Source organism: Ictalurus furcatus, chromosome 26 (assembly GCF_023375685.1).
Source record: "Ictalurus furcatus strain D&B chromosome 26, Billie_1.0, whole genome shotgun sequence".
Lineage (NCBI taxonomy): Eukaryota > Metazoa > Chordata > Actinopteri > Siluriformes > Ictaluridae > Ictalurus > Ictalurus furcatus.
This window is the reverse complement of record NC_071280.1, coordinates 10378302-10394405: the sequence shown is the minus strand read 5'-3', so window position 1 is coordinate 10394405 and position 16104 is coordinate 10378302. Positions and strand designations below refer to the sequence as shown.

At 40.1% G+C, this 16104-nt stretch overlaps 1 protein-coding gene across 1 annotated transcript in view; it reads left to right on the top strand.

Moving 5' to 3' along the window:
* The window catches only part of pdcd11 (programmed cell death 11), a 31545-nt gene that overhangs the window by 4011 nt on the left and 11430 nt on the right, over positions 1 to 16104 (top strand). Inside the window, exons 4-20 of the mRNA XM_053615197.1 lie at positions 97 to 264; positions 522 to 683; positions 1562 to 1685; positions 1789 to 1964; positions 3301 to 3408; positions 3522 to 3731; positions 5476 to 5573; positions 5737 to 5797; positions 5891 to 6037; positions 8577 to 8828; positions 10877 to 11002; positions 11164 to 11358; positions 12539 to 12709; positions 12912 to 13125; positions 14307 to 14459; positions 14550 to 14662; positions 15577 to 16061. Of these exons, the coding sequence (XP_053471172.1) occupies positions 97 to 264; positions 522 to 683; positions 1562 to 1685; positions 1789 to 1964; positions 3301 to 3408; positions 3522 to 3731; positions 5476 to 5573; positions 5737 to 5797; positions 5891 to 6037; positions 8577 to 8828; positions 10877 to 11002; positions 11164 to 11358; positions 12539 to 12709; positions 12912 to 13125; positions 14307 to 14459; positions 14550 to 14662; positions 15577 to 16061 (2963 nt within the window). The remainder of the gene's footprint in view (positions 1 to 96; positions 265 to 521; positions 684 to 1561; positions 1686 to 1788; positions 1965 to 3300; positions 3409 to 3521; positions 3732 to 5475; positions 5574 to 5736; positions 5798 to 5890; positions 6038 to 8576; positions 8829 to 10876; positions 11003 to 11163; positions 11359 to 12538; positions 12710 to 12911; positions 13126 to 14306; positions 14460 to 14549; positions 14663 to 15576; positions 16062 to 16104) is intronic.

Here is a 16104-nt window from a genome sequence, read left to right as displayed (position 1 = left end):
CCTTTGCATTCATTAGTCTTTGTCTTTGGAAATGATTAGTGTATATAAATAAATGCTTCAAGCTGCGCCTCATCACGATTATTCCTCCTCGTTCAGGATCTGAAGGTGGGCACGGTGATGCTCGGCTGTGTGAAGGAGTTCTTAAAGTTCGAGGTTGTACTCGGTCTCCCCAGTGGTCTCAAAGGCTACATGCCCATCTCTAGCATTTGCGATGCGTACACGAAGACCTTGAGCAACGTACTGGAGTCTGGGGTCTATCTCGAGGTAACTGGGCCAAGCTTGTGTACTCTCTTAGACATGATAATTCTGTTCTTATGGTCATACTTGCAAAGTAATAATAATTCTCATCACAACGCTGTATTTGTTTGTCGTTTTGTTGCTTCTTTTGAGACCCATACAATTTCAATTTCATACATCTAATCCATGTTGTTTAACTGCTCATAAACATACTTCAGGTCCTAGAACAACAGGCTTTATTTACTTTTGTTGCCATGGTTTTCTGTTTGTTTTTTCGTGTACAGGAACTCGTCTCTCCTTCCGAGCTCCTCACCCCGGGCCAGCTGGTCAGGTGTGTGGTGACGTCTCTGGATTTGACCAAAGGGAGCAATATCTGTATCAAATTGTCCATCAACCCGAAAGACGTGAACAAGGAGCTCAAGTCCAGCTCTCTGAAAGCAGGCATGGTGAGAAAATCCGAAGAATTTCCAATCCTCCGATATGACCCTCTCAAAACATTTCAAAAAGAATATTTGAGTAGTGACAGTATATTCAAATGTCCACAATAAAGTGACCGTGTGTAAGGAATATCACAGTATGATGTATAACCGATGCAGGGAGATCGATACTTGGAAAGATCAATCTTGCCTTGCAAAAGTATTCAACCCCCTTACGTCATCGGATTCGTTTGGATTCCAAATGACACTTGAGAGATTGTTCCAGCCATTACTTTTATTACAAACCAATATGTTCTCGAAGTAACGTTTTCAAAGTCAGAATTCATGATTTCTCAGAAGATCTTTTAATAAAATATAAAAGCTGAAACATGCTGCTTGCGTAAGTGTTCACTCATTCAGACTAATACTTGGTAGAACCACCTTTCACTGCAGTAACAGCTGTAAGTCTGTTGGGGTTAGCCTTGTATACTGTTTGGAAGTGATTTTCACCCATTCTTCCTGGCAGATTTGCTCCATGTTCTTCAGGTTGGTTGGATGTTGTTTGTAGACTGCACTTTTCAAACGGTGCTCCAGATTCTCAGTGGGGTTCAGATCTGGATTTTGATATGACCAACGTGGAACCTTCAGCATTTTGTTTTTAACCATTTTGGAAAGTTGTTCTGCGGAAAGGTGAAGTTTCTCCACAATGAAGCCCCTTGTATTTTGCTCCATCCATTCTCCCTTTTAATTTTAACAGGAAGCCTATTGAAAGTTCACCGTAAGAGAACATGAGGAGGAATATGTGTAAATCATTTGTTATCATTTGGAGATGGCTTGAGAGATGAGGGATGAATGGCTGAATAATGAGAGGGACAGTGTGATGGATGGATTCCTCTGTGTGGTTCTAGACTCTCAGTGGTTGTGTGGAGAGTGTTGAGGATCACGGCTACCTGATAGACATTGGCGTGAACGGAACAAAAGCCTTTCTACCCAATGAGAAAGCAAAGGATGAACTCGAGACATCTAAAAGAGGTAAAACCTTTCAGGGTGATGGCAGCTCAACAAATAAGATCTTATGATACTCCTTAAGGTAGAAGCATAATAGACAACAATTGTTTATTTATTTTTTAAACAGAACTGAAGGTGGGGCAGTACATGACGGTCATGCTGGAGGAGATAAAAAATGAGGGACAGGTGGTGCGTCTTTCTGCGAACCCTACGGCTGTTAATCAGGCCTGCGCAGAGAAACATCATGGCTGGACATTGTGTAACCTCTTACCCGGGCTGTTGGTAAAAGCCTACATCAAGAAGGTAACGTAGTAGAGTCTTAAACGTGAAGAAGAATAAACAACATGGTGACGTTGTTAAATCCTAGCAGGATGAGAGAGGGGAAAATAAACAAAACAAAACATGATTTTACCTGGCATGTGTTGGTGAACAGGTCAGCCCTAACAGTATAAACATTAAAACAGTTCTTTTATACTGTACAATTTGTTGTAAAATTAACAATGAATGTCCGGTCTACAATCCAGTCCATATCCACATTCTGTTCTGCTTAATAATGATAAAATCTGTGCAACTAGAGTGAAAGATGCAGTATGGTATAAACACTGGTCTTCAAGCTTATATATCTGACCTGAAAGGAAAATATTATAAACCCTGTCCGCTTCAGTTTCCCCCGCAACATTTGTTTTATAAATTTATTTATATATGTATATATTTTCCCCAAAGTAGATTAACCTTTTTTTTCCTCTCTCTCTTTTAATATGTCTGCCAAGTAAAAGCGAGACAGAAGTCTGCTGTGATTCCTACTTAATAATAAGCAGCTCCTCCATTTTGTTTTACCAGCTAAAGATAACATACAGCGGGTATAAATAATCTACACACCTGTGTTAAACTGGCAGGTTTTTTATGCTAAAAGTAAAAACTTTTATACCCCTATCCTGATTGATTCCTTTTGACAAGTGAGATACCATGCATGCTTTGTAAGCTCTTTGTGGACCATGGCTTCAGCAGTCAGATGAAACCAAGATGATGTGAAGAAAATGGTACAGAAACAGCTGGGCTTTATTTGGCGCTAATCAGACTAACTTCATTGAGGACAGCTGTATAATAATAACTTTTGAACATGAGCTTGAATGTGATTGGTTCGTTCTGAACACAGCCACATCCCCAGGTGTATACACTTATGCAACCTGGTTATAGTAACTCCGCCCCCCCCCCCCATTTTTCCCTAAACATTTGATTGTTTTTCACTTAACTTTTTGTATATGTTATAATTTTACATTGAGGGTGGAAAAGGTTCTGACATGATTTATCTTAGTTTTTCTTTTCTGCCTGCCATTTTAGCAAGGGTGTGTAGACTTTTTATATCCACTGTAACCCCACCTTCTTGTTGTTGTCTATTGGCTCACAAGACTTGTGAGATTTGTGACTTCACAGGTCAAAGTTCACCTAGATAAAGCCAATTATCTGCCAGAAAAAAAATTTCAATTTGCCTTTAAACCAGGCGAACTTTATTGCCATTTGGTCTGACCGTTGCTTTAGCTGAAAAAGAATAAAACCATACTTTTTGTTTTTCAGAAGTCTCCCTGTGTAATAGAACTGCTCATATTATGGTTTACTCATCTGCTTCTTCTTTTCATAGGTGACGTCTCACGGCTTGATAGTGACGTTCCTCTCATCTTATACCGGCCAGGTGGACTTCATGCACGTCAGCCCTGATAAATTGGTCACTTGTAGTGTAGGGGAAGAGGTAAGAGCTCACAAATGACTGGTGGAAACTACTAGTTTTAGTATGAATAAATACGCATGGAATTTTCAAAGTGTTTTGGTTAAGTATTCCTTTTGCCGAACTTTCAAATCGAGGTGAAAGCTCGCATCCTCTATGTGGAGCCGTCCTCTCGTCTGGTGGGTCTGTCTCTGCGTAGCCACCTCCTACCACCAAGCGGTGGCATGTTGGACAACGTAACGTGTGAGCGAATGGGGGAGGTGGTGAAGGGCTGCAAGATGGTCGCTGTACATTTCTACTCCGGAGCTTTGATGTTGCTGCCAGACGAGACCACCGCCTTCGTGCACGTGAGTAACACCAAGCACTATTACGCATGGGCTAATAATTGTTGTTTCCATGCAAAATGTTGTTTTTGGGGACATTTCAAAATATTATCACTCCCTCCTTCCTGCCTGAGGGCTGATGTTATTTGAAGGCACAAACATATTTAACTCAGTTATGCTGCCTACGAATATGAGGTGCTGTGTGTCAAGCACACACTGATGGCTTGAGGAGCAGGGAGGTATATCCAGTAGACCCAAATATTCCTTGACTCAACCCAGAATTAGCACAGTAGTGGACTGGAACAATGGGACAAGACCTGAGGTTAGGCAGGTGCAATGTTTATAGCACTTATAACATGTCAGTGAATTGGACAGATATGACACACGTCCTGTGAGATTCTTTTATCGCATTCAGTATCTGTTCTCATTGCTACAGTAAAACGAGACTTTCTTCATTTTTTTTTTTGTTTGCTTTGCTTTCTGGTTCTCTTTGTAAGGGTTCTCAAACAATTAAATTGGTCTGTAAAGCACCATTACATAATTAGACCAACATAACGAGTCGAAAACAAGCTGTATGCTCAATAATAGCTCATGAGATGAAGGAATAAATGAATTTTTGCTGATTTTTAATGTTTTTATGTTTTTTGTGGGGAGAGACAAATATTTAAGACATACAGTGTCAGGAAACAGGAACAGGAAATTGTTCAAACATGGTCAGATGAAACCAAAATAGAGCTTTTTGGTAATAAACACCAGAGGTGGTTTTGGCGCACACAGAGAGGTAGCCATATGGAAAAGTACCTCATGCCCACAGTTACATATGGTGGTGGCTCTTTAGTGTTTTGGGACTCTTTTTCTGCTGTTTTATAAACCTGTGTGTTGTTTGTAATTGTTTATCCATGAGAGCAGAGTATTTTTGTGAATTTTCTCGAACAAAAGATCAGAAGGTTTAAACAATAAAGACACATTTTCACAGCCTTCTTTGCTCATATTTACCAAGGGTGCCAATATTAGTGGAGGGCTCTGTAAGAGTTTCCTGAACGTTTGTATTCCATAGCAGGCCAGAAGGAATACGGGTACGAATGTAAGCTAATGTGTAAAAATGTATGCTAATATGTAGAAACGTACACTAATGTATACAAATGTACGCTAACATGTTGGGGGTCATTCCTATGTTCCTAGGGTCGTATGTTTAAATTTAAAAGGTAATGACGTTAATAGTGTCATGGGAAAATGAGTCTACATAAAACCTTTTGAGAAATTTACTTAATGTGTGTTAACAGAATATTGAACTGGGTAAAATAGGACCCTGGGGGCATAGGACCCTTTTTCATGTGTTCATTGTGTGCTGTATAAAATCTGGGGAACATGGATACGCTGCCACATGTAGAAATGTAGGCTAATAAGTAGACATGTGTGCTAATGTATAGAAATGTACGCTAATTTGCCGAAAGATAAGTTAGCGTGGATATTGTCTCAAGTTGTTCCTGGTGGTAAAATTTAGCTAGCTTGTCACACCAACCTTTGATAATGTAAAGTTAAAATGCTGCCCAATATTTTAGTATTTTGTCATGATATTTGTTAGTTGTGTTGCCTATTTGCGCATGCTTCATAGGTAGTGAGTGAAAGTTTGTGTTTTTGCTCTGTTTTTTAGCTGCTATCAAAATACTCCAGAATAATAATCTGATTTAGGTTCTTTTCACGTTTGTGTAATGTATCGATATTTTCATCTCAAAAACAACTGTTTCATATTTGTCTGGTCTTTCAGAAAAGCCAGTTGAGCCGAAACCTTAATCAGCCTGAATACACATTGAGAATAACAGACTACAACCCAATGGAGCAGAGCCACATGGCCACACTGCGCAAGTGAGTTAGTGTGTGAGAGTGTGTGAGAGTGTGTGAGAGTGTGTGAGAGTGTGTGAGAGTGTGTGAATATATACACAATGGGAATGCCTTGTTCCATAAATGTGTTAAAAGACAGGTTAAAGATGATAATTTTCAAATTTTGAACCATTTCTTTGTCTTAAAGGAATATTATCGACGTGCCCTTCTTCAGCTATCAAGATATTAAAGCAGGGCAGACAGTTCAGGTGAGGAAACCTAAACTTGCTGTACATTATTACTTTCTCTCCACTGTAAATGGAAGAGCTGCGCGTTCTTACTCGTGTGTTGTGTGACTTCAGGGCACGGTGCAGCGCCTGGAGAGGTACGGCATGCATGTCCAAATCTCAAACTACATTAGAGGCCTGGTTCCCAGAATTCACCTGGCAGACATCATCCTCAGCAACCCTGAAAATAAGTACACGGAAGGCATGAAGATCGAATGCAGAGTAAGTTACTCTCGATAGGTTTATATTAATCTTCTCATGCTAATGTGATGACGTTTCTGTAGTTACGGCTCATTCACAGGGCAGATGCTACACAGAATCTAAAATTAATAAGAAATGGATATTTAAAAAAATGGTAACACCACCAAATTGTTTTCGTACTCCAAACTACTGCTTACTGAAATGAATTCCCCACAAAGCGTCTAAAGGGTTATTCGGAAGCGACTAGTTTTATATGGGGAGGTGGGTTAATGTAGTAATTACTTCTCTGTGATTTTAATCCCATGTGAACCGGTCATGTCAGTTTTTTTACCGCTGAAGATTACAGTGTCTTTTACCTTCTACAGTGGTGCTTGGAAGTTTGTGAACACTTTAGAATTTTCTATGTATCTGCATAAATATGCCCTAAAACATCATCAAATTTTCCTAAAAGTAGACAAAGAGAAAACGATTATTCAAATGATACAAAAATATTATACTTGGTCGTTTATTTATTGAGGAAAATGATCCAACATTACACTCATCTGTGAGTGGCAAAATTATGTGAACGTCTAGGATTCAGTTTAATTTGAAGCTGGAAATTAGAGTCCAGTGTTTTCAGTCAATGGGATGACAATCAGGTACGAGTGAGCGCCTGGTTTTATTTAAAGAACAGGAATATATCAGGGTCTGATCTTCACAACACATGTTTGTGGAAGTGTATGTAACGAACAAAGGAGATTTCTGAGGACTTTAGAAAAAGAGTTGTTGATGCTCATCAGGCTGGAAAAGGTTATAAAAACCATATTTAAAGAGTTTGGACTCCACCAATCCACAGTCAGACAGATTGTGTACAAATGGAGGAAATTCAAGACCATTGTTACCTTCTGCAGGAGCAGAGACCAACAAAGATCACTCCAAGAGCAAGACCTGTAATAGTCCACAAGGTCACAAAGGAACCCAGGATAACTTCTAAGCAACTAAAGGCCTCTCTCACATTGGCTAATGTTCATGAATCCACCATCAGGAGAACACGGAACAACAATGGTGTGCATGGCAGGGTTACAAGGAGGAAAAACACTGCTCTCCAAAAAGAACATTGCTGCTCGTCTGCAGTTTGCTAAAGATCACATGGACAAACCAGAAGGCTATTGGAGAAATGTTTTATGGACAGATGAGACCAAAATAGAACTTTTTGGTTTAAATGAGGTGTTATGTTTGGAGAAAGGAAAACACTGCATTCCAGCATATGAACCGTATCCCATCTGTGAAACATGGTGATGGTAGTATCACGGTATGGGCGTGTGTTTCTGCATCTGAGCCAGGGCGACTTGCCATCATTGATGGAACAATGAATTCTGAATTATGCCAGTGAATTTTAAAGGAAAATGTCAGGATATCTGTCTGATTTGAATCTCAACAGAAAGTGGGTCATGCAGCAAGACATCGACCCTCAACACACGAGTCGTCCTACTAAAGAACGGTTAAAGAAGAATAAAGTTAATGTTGTGGAATAGCCAAGTCAAAGTCCTGATCTTAATCCAATAGAAATGTTGTGGAAGGACCTGAAGCAAGCAGTTCATGTGAGGAAACCCACCAACATCCCAGAGTTGAAGCTGTTCTGTACTGAGGAACGGGCTAAAATTCCTCCAAGCAGATGTACAGGACTGATCAACAGTACCGGAAACGTTTAGTTACAGTTAATGCGACACAAGGGGGTCACACCAGATACTAAAAGCAAAGGTTCACATACTTTTGCCACTGACAGATATGTAATATTGGATCACTTTCTTCAGTACATTAATGACCAAGTATAATATTTTCTCATTTCTTTAATTGGGTTCTCTTTATCTACTTTGAGGACGTGTGTGAAAATCTGATGTTTTGCAGAAATACAGAAAATTCTAAAGCGTTCACAAACTTTCACGCACCACTGTAGAAAACGGCCTGTAAAAATAACTCCAGGTTAAGCTAATCCCGTGGGAATGCACACTCTCTTTTTTTTTTTTTTTTTTTTTTTTTTTTTTTTTAGGTAATTGATTTGTTCATTACATTTAGTCCAGTTGCCAGTGCCACTTTGACAGAGGGACCCTTACCGCAAATCTCGGAATGATTATGTACCATTTGTTTAATCAGTGTTTGATAACTTCATTCTCTCCAAACTGAAACTAAAGTTTCGGCTTTTCTTTTGCTTCGTTGGTGCTTTGTTGTATTATCAAACACTGAGGTGCAGCAACATGTAACGTATGACGCACAGGGCTGCTGTGATGGGTCGTCAGCACGTAAGCGGCCAAGACGCACCCATCTCGGCAATTTCTACAGAACTCATTTGTCCTGTGCGAATTGCTGATAAATGTCACCGACGTCTGTAGTAACAATTAAACAGCCATATGTCCTGAAAACCAATCCCGTCCAAATAGGGCTTAAACATTAAACATGTTTATGATCAGAGTTTAGCATGACTGAGTAACATGTATTAATTTGACTTTTCTTTTGATGATTTTTTGGAAATAAACTAAAATCGGATAAACATCTACCATACATGTGTCTGGTTTGTCTCCAGGTTTTATCAGTGGATTACCAAAATAAGATGATCACACTGAGCAGGAAAAAGACTCTGATGGAGACCACACTCCCTCTTTTCCTGTCGTACAAGGACGCGCGTTTAGGTCTCATCTCCCACGGCTTTATCGTCTGCGTCAAGGACTTTGGCTGCATCGTAAGATTCTACGGTGATGTTAAGGGCCTGGTGCCGCTGTCTGAGATGACCTCGGAGCCCACCAAAAATCCACAGCGTCTTTTTTACATAGGACAGGTTAGAAAACATCTTTTATTGGGCTGCTTTTTCCCCACTGAACATAAATCTGACAATCTCATAATGTGATCTGATCATCTACCTACAAGAGCCTGGGAATCCCAGGCTCAATTTTAAACAGGTGAGTTTTGTTAGATTAGTCTATGGAGGGCTGAAGGTTCAAGTGGACCAGTGTTTAAGTTGTAGGCGGTCTCACAGGAGTTCCAAAGATCCTCTAGTTCCGGTCAGATCTGAATTCCAGAGTAATGCTTTCTGAGTCTAAAGCAAATTACTGTATATAGTCAAAAGTGTGTGGACACCCCTCCAAATGATCGAGTTCAGGTGTTTCAGCCACAGCCATTGCTAACAGGTGCATAAAATCATGTCACATAGCCATGCAATCTCCAGAGACCAGCTTTCTCAGTAGAATGGGTGGTGGTGAAGATCTATGCCACCTTTGCCACAAGTCAGTTTGTGAAATTACTGACATGCTGGATCTGCCGTGGTCAACTGTAAGTGCGATTATTATCATATGGAAGTGTCTGAGCAACTACAGCTTACCCACAACGTGGTAGACCACAAAAAACTCACAGAGCGGGTCCACTGGAGGCTGAAGCACACAGTCCGTACAAATCGCCTCATCTCTGCTGCATCATTTGGTATAGAGTTCCAAACTGCCTCGCGAAGCAACGTCAGCACAAGAGCTGTGCATCAGGTGCTTGATGAAATGGGTTCCCATTGCCATGCAGCTGCACATGAACCTAACATCACTAAGTGCGATGCCAAGTGCAGCTAGAGTGATGTAAAGCACTCCGCTACTGGAGCAGTGGAAATGTGTTCTCTGGAGTGATGAATCACGCTTCATTATCTGGCAGTCCGATGGATGAATGGGGTTTGGGAACTCCATATTAATGATCATGATTTATTTTTTTTAAAAATGGGATATCCAACAAGCTCATACAGGTGTGATGGTCAGGTGTCCACATACTTTTGACATAAGAAAGCTAGTAATGTAATGATTGCAAAATTCCAAATGAATAGTTTAAGTTTTAGGTACTGTAATTTCAAGCACCATGATAAAGTACTGGTGTTCAAAACAAAGTTGTGTAAAACGCACAGAACAGCGTGACCGCAACAGACCCTGAACAAAACGGCGTGACCGCAACAGACCCCGAAAGAACGCCGTGACCCCAATAGACCCCAACAGATCACTGTGACCCTAGTTGTTGTTGTTTAATTATGCATGCACACAGCTCGAAGGTCTTTACTTCCCATACCACAGCTTCATAATGCCACAGTTTGGAGTTATAGAGTATGAATCTATAAATGTTTGTTATAAATACATTGATCCATAGACCCAGCCATCCAAACAGAGGGAATAAACACTAGAAGTGATTAGAGTAGTTACTGTGTAATGGACTCTGTGCTCAGGTGATTCTTTTGATTTCCACAGCCCTCGTATAAAGTTTTCTTCTATTTTTTTTGAAGGGGAGGGGTTTAATTATGTGCAGTTAGAAACCAAACCAATTAGCAAAAATATTTCTCTTTGATTCAGAGTTGGTAAATGGATTAATAGATGTGAAGATGCCCTTTAGTTAGTTGTTTATCTTATTTAACATATGAAGAGAGCTGTGTTTATAGAATCGAAGAAATCCTAATCTGAATTACTGATAGCAAGAATACTACACTTGTTGGTATCAAACTCAAAATCCTGTTATAGCGATAAACCTGAAAGTGAAACAAACTTCCAAGTCGAGTAAGTTAATAAAGGTGTTAAAAACAGTATTGGAACCTTGTTTTAACTTAAATCAATAAGCATGTCCCAAAAAACTGAGGAATTCATTTTATTTGACACGGCTGTTTACTGTGACTTTACTGGTTGCACATTTTAATTGACAAAAAGCTTTTAATTGAACCTAAGGTTTAGTGATTTGCATAATCTCAGATGGTTAGTCTCTATCATTTTGCCCATTTTACATGTGAATAATGTTAATTTCTCCTTTCTCTCTGACCTACAGCTGTTTTTGTTTGGTTTTTGTTCCCACCCCGCTGTTTGTATTACTGAACAGGTGGTGAAAGCCAAAGTGATCAAATGTGACCCTGAAAATGAGAAACTGCTCCTGTCCTTTAAAGCAGTGACTCAGAATGACCTTGAGAAGATCCCAAATGTTAAATTCGACTTTGAAATCGGAAAGGTCAAGTATCATTGAACGTTCTTTTTGTTTTTATAGAGGAAGAGCTTACTACTCTTTTGCATTTTATATAGTTAAACCTGTTCCAGGTTAATAAAATGTCATTAAATGTCTGTAGATGGCAGTCCTTGGCATGATTGGTGTTTTTGTTTATTTATTTTCAGAAAGTGGAAGTCGTTGTATGCAAGAAATCCCCGGCTGGCCTTGAAGTGTCTATTCTTCCAGAAGAGATGCCTGCTCTGCTTCCCACAGCGCACCTCTCTGACCATGTCTCCAATTGCCCTTTGCTGTGGGCGGGGATACAGGAGGGAGACACCGTCTCCAACGCTGTGTGTCTGAGCAAACGCAAGCAAAACATTGTATCCTCATGGGCTTATCTGCTTTTATTTCAGTAGAGATGTTAATGGGGCTTTGGGTTCAAGAATGTAATCGTGACCTGAAATGCTGTTTTGTCAGAGTGCTATTCGATGAATAGTGGGTGTGTACGAAACGTGTGGTTCATTCATCTGGTCAATTTTTGCAAGCAGCATGCGTGTGTAATTTACTGTCATGTATATCACATAATCGCATGCATCAACCAGTCTTTAAATAAAGGGAGAAAACACCAAGGAGCCAGGGAGTAGTTTGTGGAGTAATTTGTAGATTCCCCAATCATACCTTATTTAATTTATATCTCATTGGGTCTCACTGTTGTTGGGAACATTTCTTTACCATTTATATAATATAAAATAATATATCTCAAACCATTGCGTTATAAGACAACTGACCTAAAAACAGCGAGGCATCAATGCCTTCTATTTGGGATTCATCCAATGTGTTCACCTGTTTTTTGTGAGTTGAAGGGAAATTCCAAACCTAACCTAAATGAGACAGAAAAAGGGTGGATAAATTCATATCGATAAAGAGCCATCATTTACTCGTGGGGTACTATTTAGGCATTGTCTTTAGTATTTGGATGTTTCTCATAAGGTTTGTGCAGCATTCAGATGAGGATCTAGACTTTGTGTGATTTTTCCTAAAAGTGAATCTGTGTAGTTTAGTGGAATCAAATTTCAGACACAAAATCCACTCAACAGATTTATACTTTACTGGCATTCCAAAACCGCCTTACTTCTCATTTTTTGATGATGTGGTATTATTTGATTCTAGCGAACGTCTAGAGAATCGTTTTTGCCACCTTATGCTGCTTCCTGGTGTCTAAGGAGTGTGCGTTTCATTTCCGTTGAACATGAATCTGCCTTTATCCTGGTAAATGTCCATTTATCGATCCATTCAGCCACCGACGCTCCCCCACCCCCCTTACTAGAAACCATTAAACCCTCTACTGGAGTGATGGAGGGTTGGAAGTGTTGCATCTTGGGTATTGTTTTGATTTAACATGTCATCAGATTAATAGACACATGCTTAACCATAGATCGAATTATACACTTTGACAAGGTGTGACCTGAAACACACACTCTGTTCCCATGAAGTTATCCATTGACTGGATACACAATCGAGGATTCCCATAATCCTTTGCTTCTTAACCAAACCACACAGATTCTCAGTAAGAAGCCCTTGCTGATTGCGGCTCTAGAGGCAGAAAACCTGGTTACGTGTTTCTCAGAGCTAGTTGTGGGGATGGTGATGGTAGGCTGGGTGAAGACCATCATGTCCTACGGCGTCTTTGTTGAATTCCCTCACGGCCTGGTCGGCCTTGCACCCAAAGCTGTGAGTCGCCACTTCTTCATTGTTTCTTCTTTATTTTGTTGCCAGTGAAGCATTGCTTTCATTCCGTCAGTTATTGAAAAGCTGATCCATAATTCGCACAACCCACATAATGAAAATATAAGGAGAAATTAAATCTTGACACAGAAACACAGTGCTGCCTGTTTTAGTTATCAGTGATGTATTATTTTAATCTGCCTTACAGGCCATGAGTGATAAGTTCATCACAGATCCCACAGTAGCGTTTGAGGTAGGACAGACGGTGCTGGCCGCAGTGACTAACTTGGATGAGGAGAAGCGGCGGTTCTTGATCAGCCTGAAGGCATCAGAGGTGAGCTGGGCAGAGAGTGAACCCCAAGCCAGACTGATCCGGGGTCAGCGCGAAAGAATGGCCGTCTGCGAAGCCATGACCTCGAGAGGTAGGAGAGAAGTCAATTAATGTGAATGTCAATAAATACTACAACAATGGATCATGTTGAGTTAGTATGCATTGTCAGATCCCACCCTCTAGCTATCTTCTATACAGTGATGTATGCAGGATTTGGCTAATCATGTTCATTCCAAAATAGTTTACTTCTTCAGTGCTTTTTGAATGAATACAATTGTGCTCACCTCGTGCTTTCATTTATTGAAAATATGCCCGTTATTTCATGCAGAACCCGAGTTTAAGTAAGGGTATGGTTCAGTCTTGTTTATGGATTGACCCATATGAAAGGAAAAGCAAATACGCAGTATATAAGTCCTTTCACGTTAAAGTCACGGGCAGTGAAGGCAGTATGTCTCTGTAGCACACCCCAAAGCCTGAGAGATCTTTACTTAAGAATCTATATCAGTAGCTGAGAGTGTAACTGAATTCAGAGTTGATGTTTCAAAGCAAGCTGGATCTCTTGGTGTTCAGGACACTAATATGATGGTATGACAGATTTTTTTTTTTGTTTGGGAGATATTCTCGATTTAGTTTTGTAGTTAGTCACTTTCAGGGAAAAATATTAAAATCTTGTCCTGTAGGGTATCGTTCTCATGAAAGTGGATAGGCATGGGTGAAGCTGGGAGTGAGAAATCCTCCACGGCTGTAAAAAGACTCGAGAAAACTCTCCATATTTAGCTAGCTAAACCACTGTCGAGTTTGTTTAGATTAGGAGGTGTTGTGGGGTATTTCAAATGCTATTAACTTCTCTAACTTCCTGTTTCAAAAGGAAATACGTCAACATACGGAATCAAATCACAGCTTTCGAGCCTTTTATTTATTTATTTATTTATATATTTTTTTTTAAAGTTGTAATTTGTGTGTTCAGTTTATGCTTTACAGCATGGGCATGTTTTCTTTAGACAAATGTGGGTACGGTTTCATATTTTACTCTTAATGGGAAGTTGGGTTAAGAGCACTAAACAACTGTTGCTTATGCTTGACATATAAATGCTTCTGTGTTTTTCTGTTGTCTAATAATATTTCTTAGTCAATTTAATATTCAATATAGGTATTAAAAAAAAAAAAGTCTTCAGAGCATACTGTAGTAAAACCTTTTCTTTTTTTTCTCTCAAAAGCTTTCCCTTGAATTGGCTTTTATTGCGATTTTGATCGCTCTCGTTCTCCCTCCAGGTGACTCGGACTTGATGCAGCAGCTCTCCGCTGTGTCACTTGGGGATAAACTGAAGATGACCGTCGACGTGACTAGAGAGGATGGCTCGGTCATCTTGACCTCAGATCAGCTCAGCCATGCCACAGTCCTGGCCTCCAAGTACCACGTAACAGGTCAGCCCATCAAGATACTACACCCTACATGCATTCATTATAGCCTGAAATATCACTAACAATTCGGATGTGGATGTTGGACTGTTATAGATGTGAACACCACTCCAGGCAATCAGGTCACAGCTGTGGTGCTTTACGTTGACTTTTTGACCTCTGAGGTGCATGTGTCCCTCCTGCCAAATCTCACGGTGAAGAAGAAAACGGTGAGTAGAAACAGCCACCGATGTCGGTCGTTTTAACGAGATAAAAACGGGTTTAATTCCATGTAGATTTTGTGGCTGGTGTTAGCAGGTAGCACACCTGAATACTAGGGCTGGCTTGTATGTAGTTGTTTTTTGCAGCACTGTTATCACTGTTGGTACTCTTAAAGCAGCAGTGTGTTATTTTTAGAGGCTTGGGCTGCATTGATGAAAACGTTGACCAGTCTTTCCTTTATTCTCATCCCCGTTGTTGAAACTACATACGCCTTGAACCTTAGCTTTTAACAATTAGTGTGCAACCGAACAGCTGTTTAGCCTGGCGCAGAACTAGTTTCTGGACCAGAAAAATTTAAACAGAGGCTTGAAATGAAAAAACGAGCGAGATCCATTGAATGGAAGTTTTGCAGAGCAAACTTTTAAGGTAGCATTGAATGTAGGTGATTGTTACAGGTCTAGAGACACCTTTTAAAACTTAAACAGCATCTGTAACAGGTGATTGCTTTGTATTTTGTCTCATAACTCAATTTGAATAAATGACTCTGCTGAATAAATACATCTACAGATTTTGGAATTCATATAGGCTGGTGGAAGTGTCTCATTTTAATTTAATTTAACGTAATATTCTATGTTAATAATATTGAAGTTGTGCCTTTGAGTGGAAGAAAGCAAGAAATAGTGGAGGCAGAGCCTTAACTGTTATTTTCTCTGTGAAGGGTATTAGTTTAGGTGCATAAGTGCAGGCAGGCTCAGGCAAAATAGGTGGAGTCCCGCATGTCGTGGGGTATTAGATTTTAATTCCAGCTACATCACATGCAGGTTTTCCTTCGATATCGGTTTTACTTCTAGCTCAGGATTCATTAAGACATATACACTATTATATATCATTGTAAACTTGTATTCCATTTTCATTTCTACAGTTAAATAAAGACTCCCAGCACACCGCGACTGTCCAGTACGTGGACGAAGACTTTGCCGTAATCTCATTGGGCAGTACCGGTCACCTGACTGTAATTACCACAACCGCCCACCTAAACGAAACGTTCCGTTTTAAATCTGAAAAGCTGTCCGTGGGTCATAATATAACCGTGATCGTAACTGACCCAAGCAGTGAACATCTGGGTGGACGAGCTCTCGTAGATCAGCTGTCACGTGAAAACCACAGCACGTCTCAGAAAAGAAGTAACGAACACAAATACAAGATCAGGGAGTTCGTGATGGTGAAGGTTAAAACCGTCAAACCTCTGTGTGTACTCGTGACTATGCCGGATGGAACCACAGGAAGCGTGCACGTTTCTCAGATCCATGAATCACCCAAAGTAGGAGGACTCCCCACGTCGTCCCTGAAGGTCGGCACTGAAGTTAAGGGAAGGATCATCGGTGCTCGTGAGATCAACGGCCACAGGTAACTTATTTTTTATTCTTTTTATTTGTTTTTTACAAGGTGG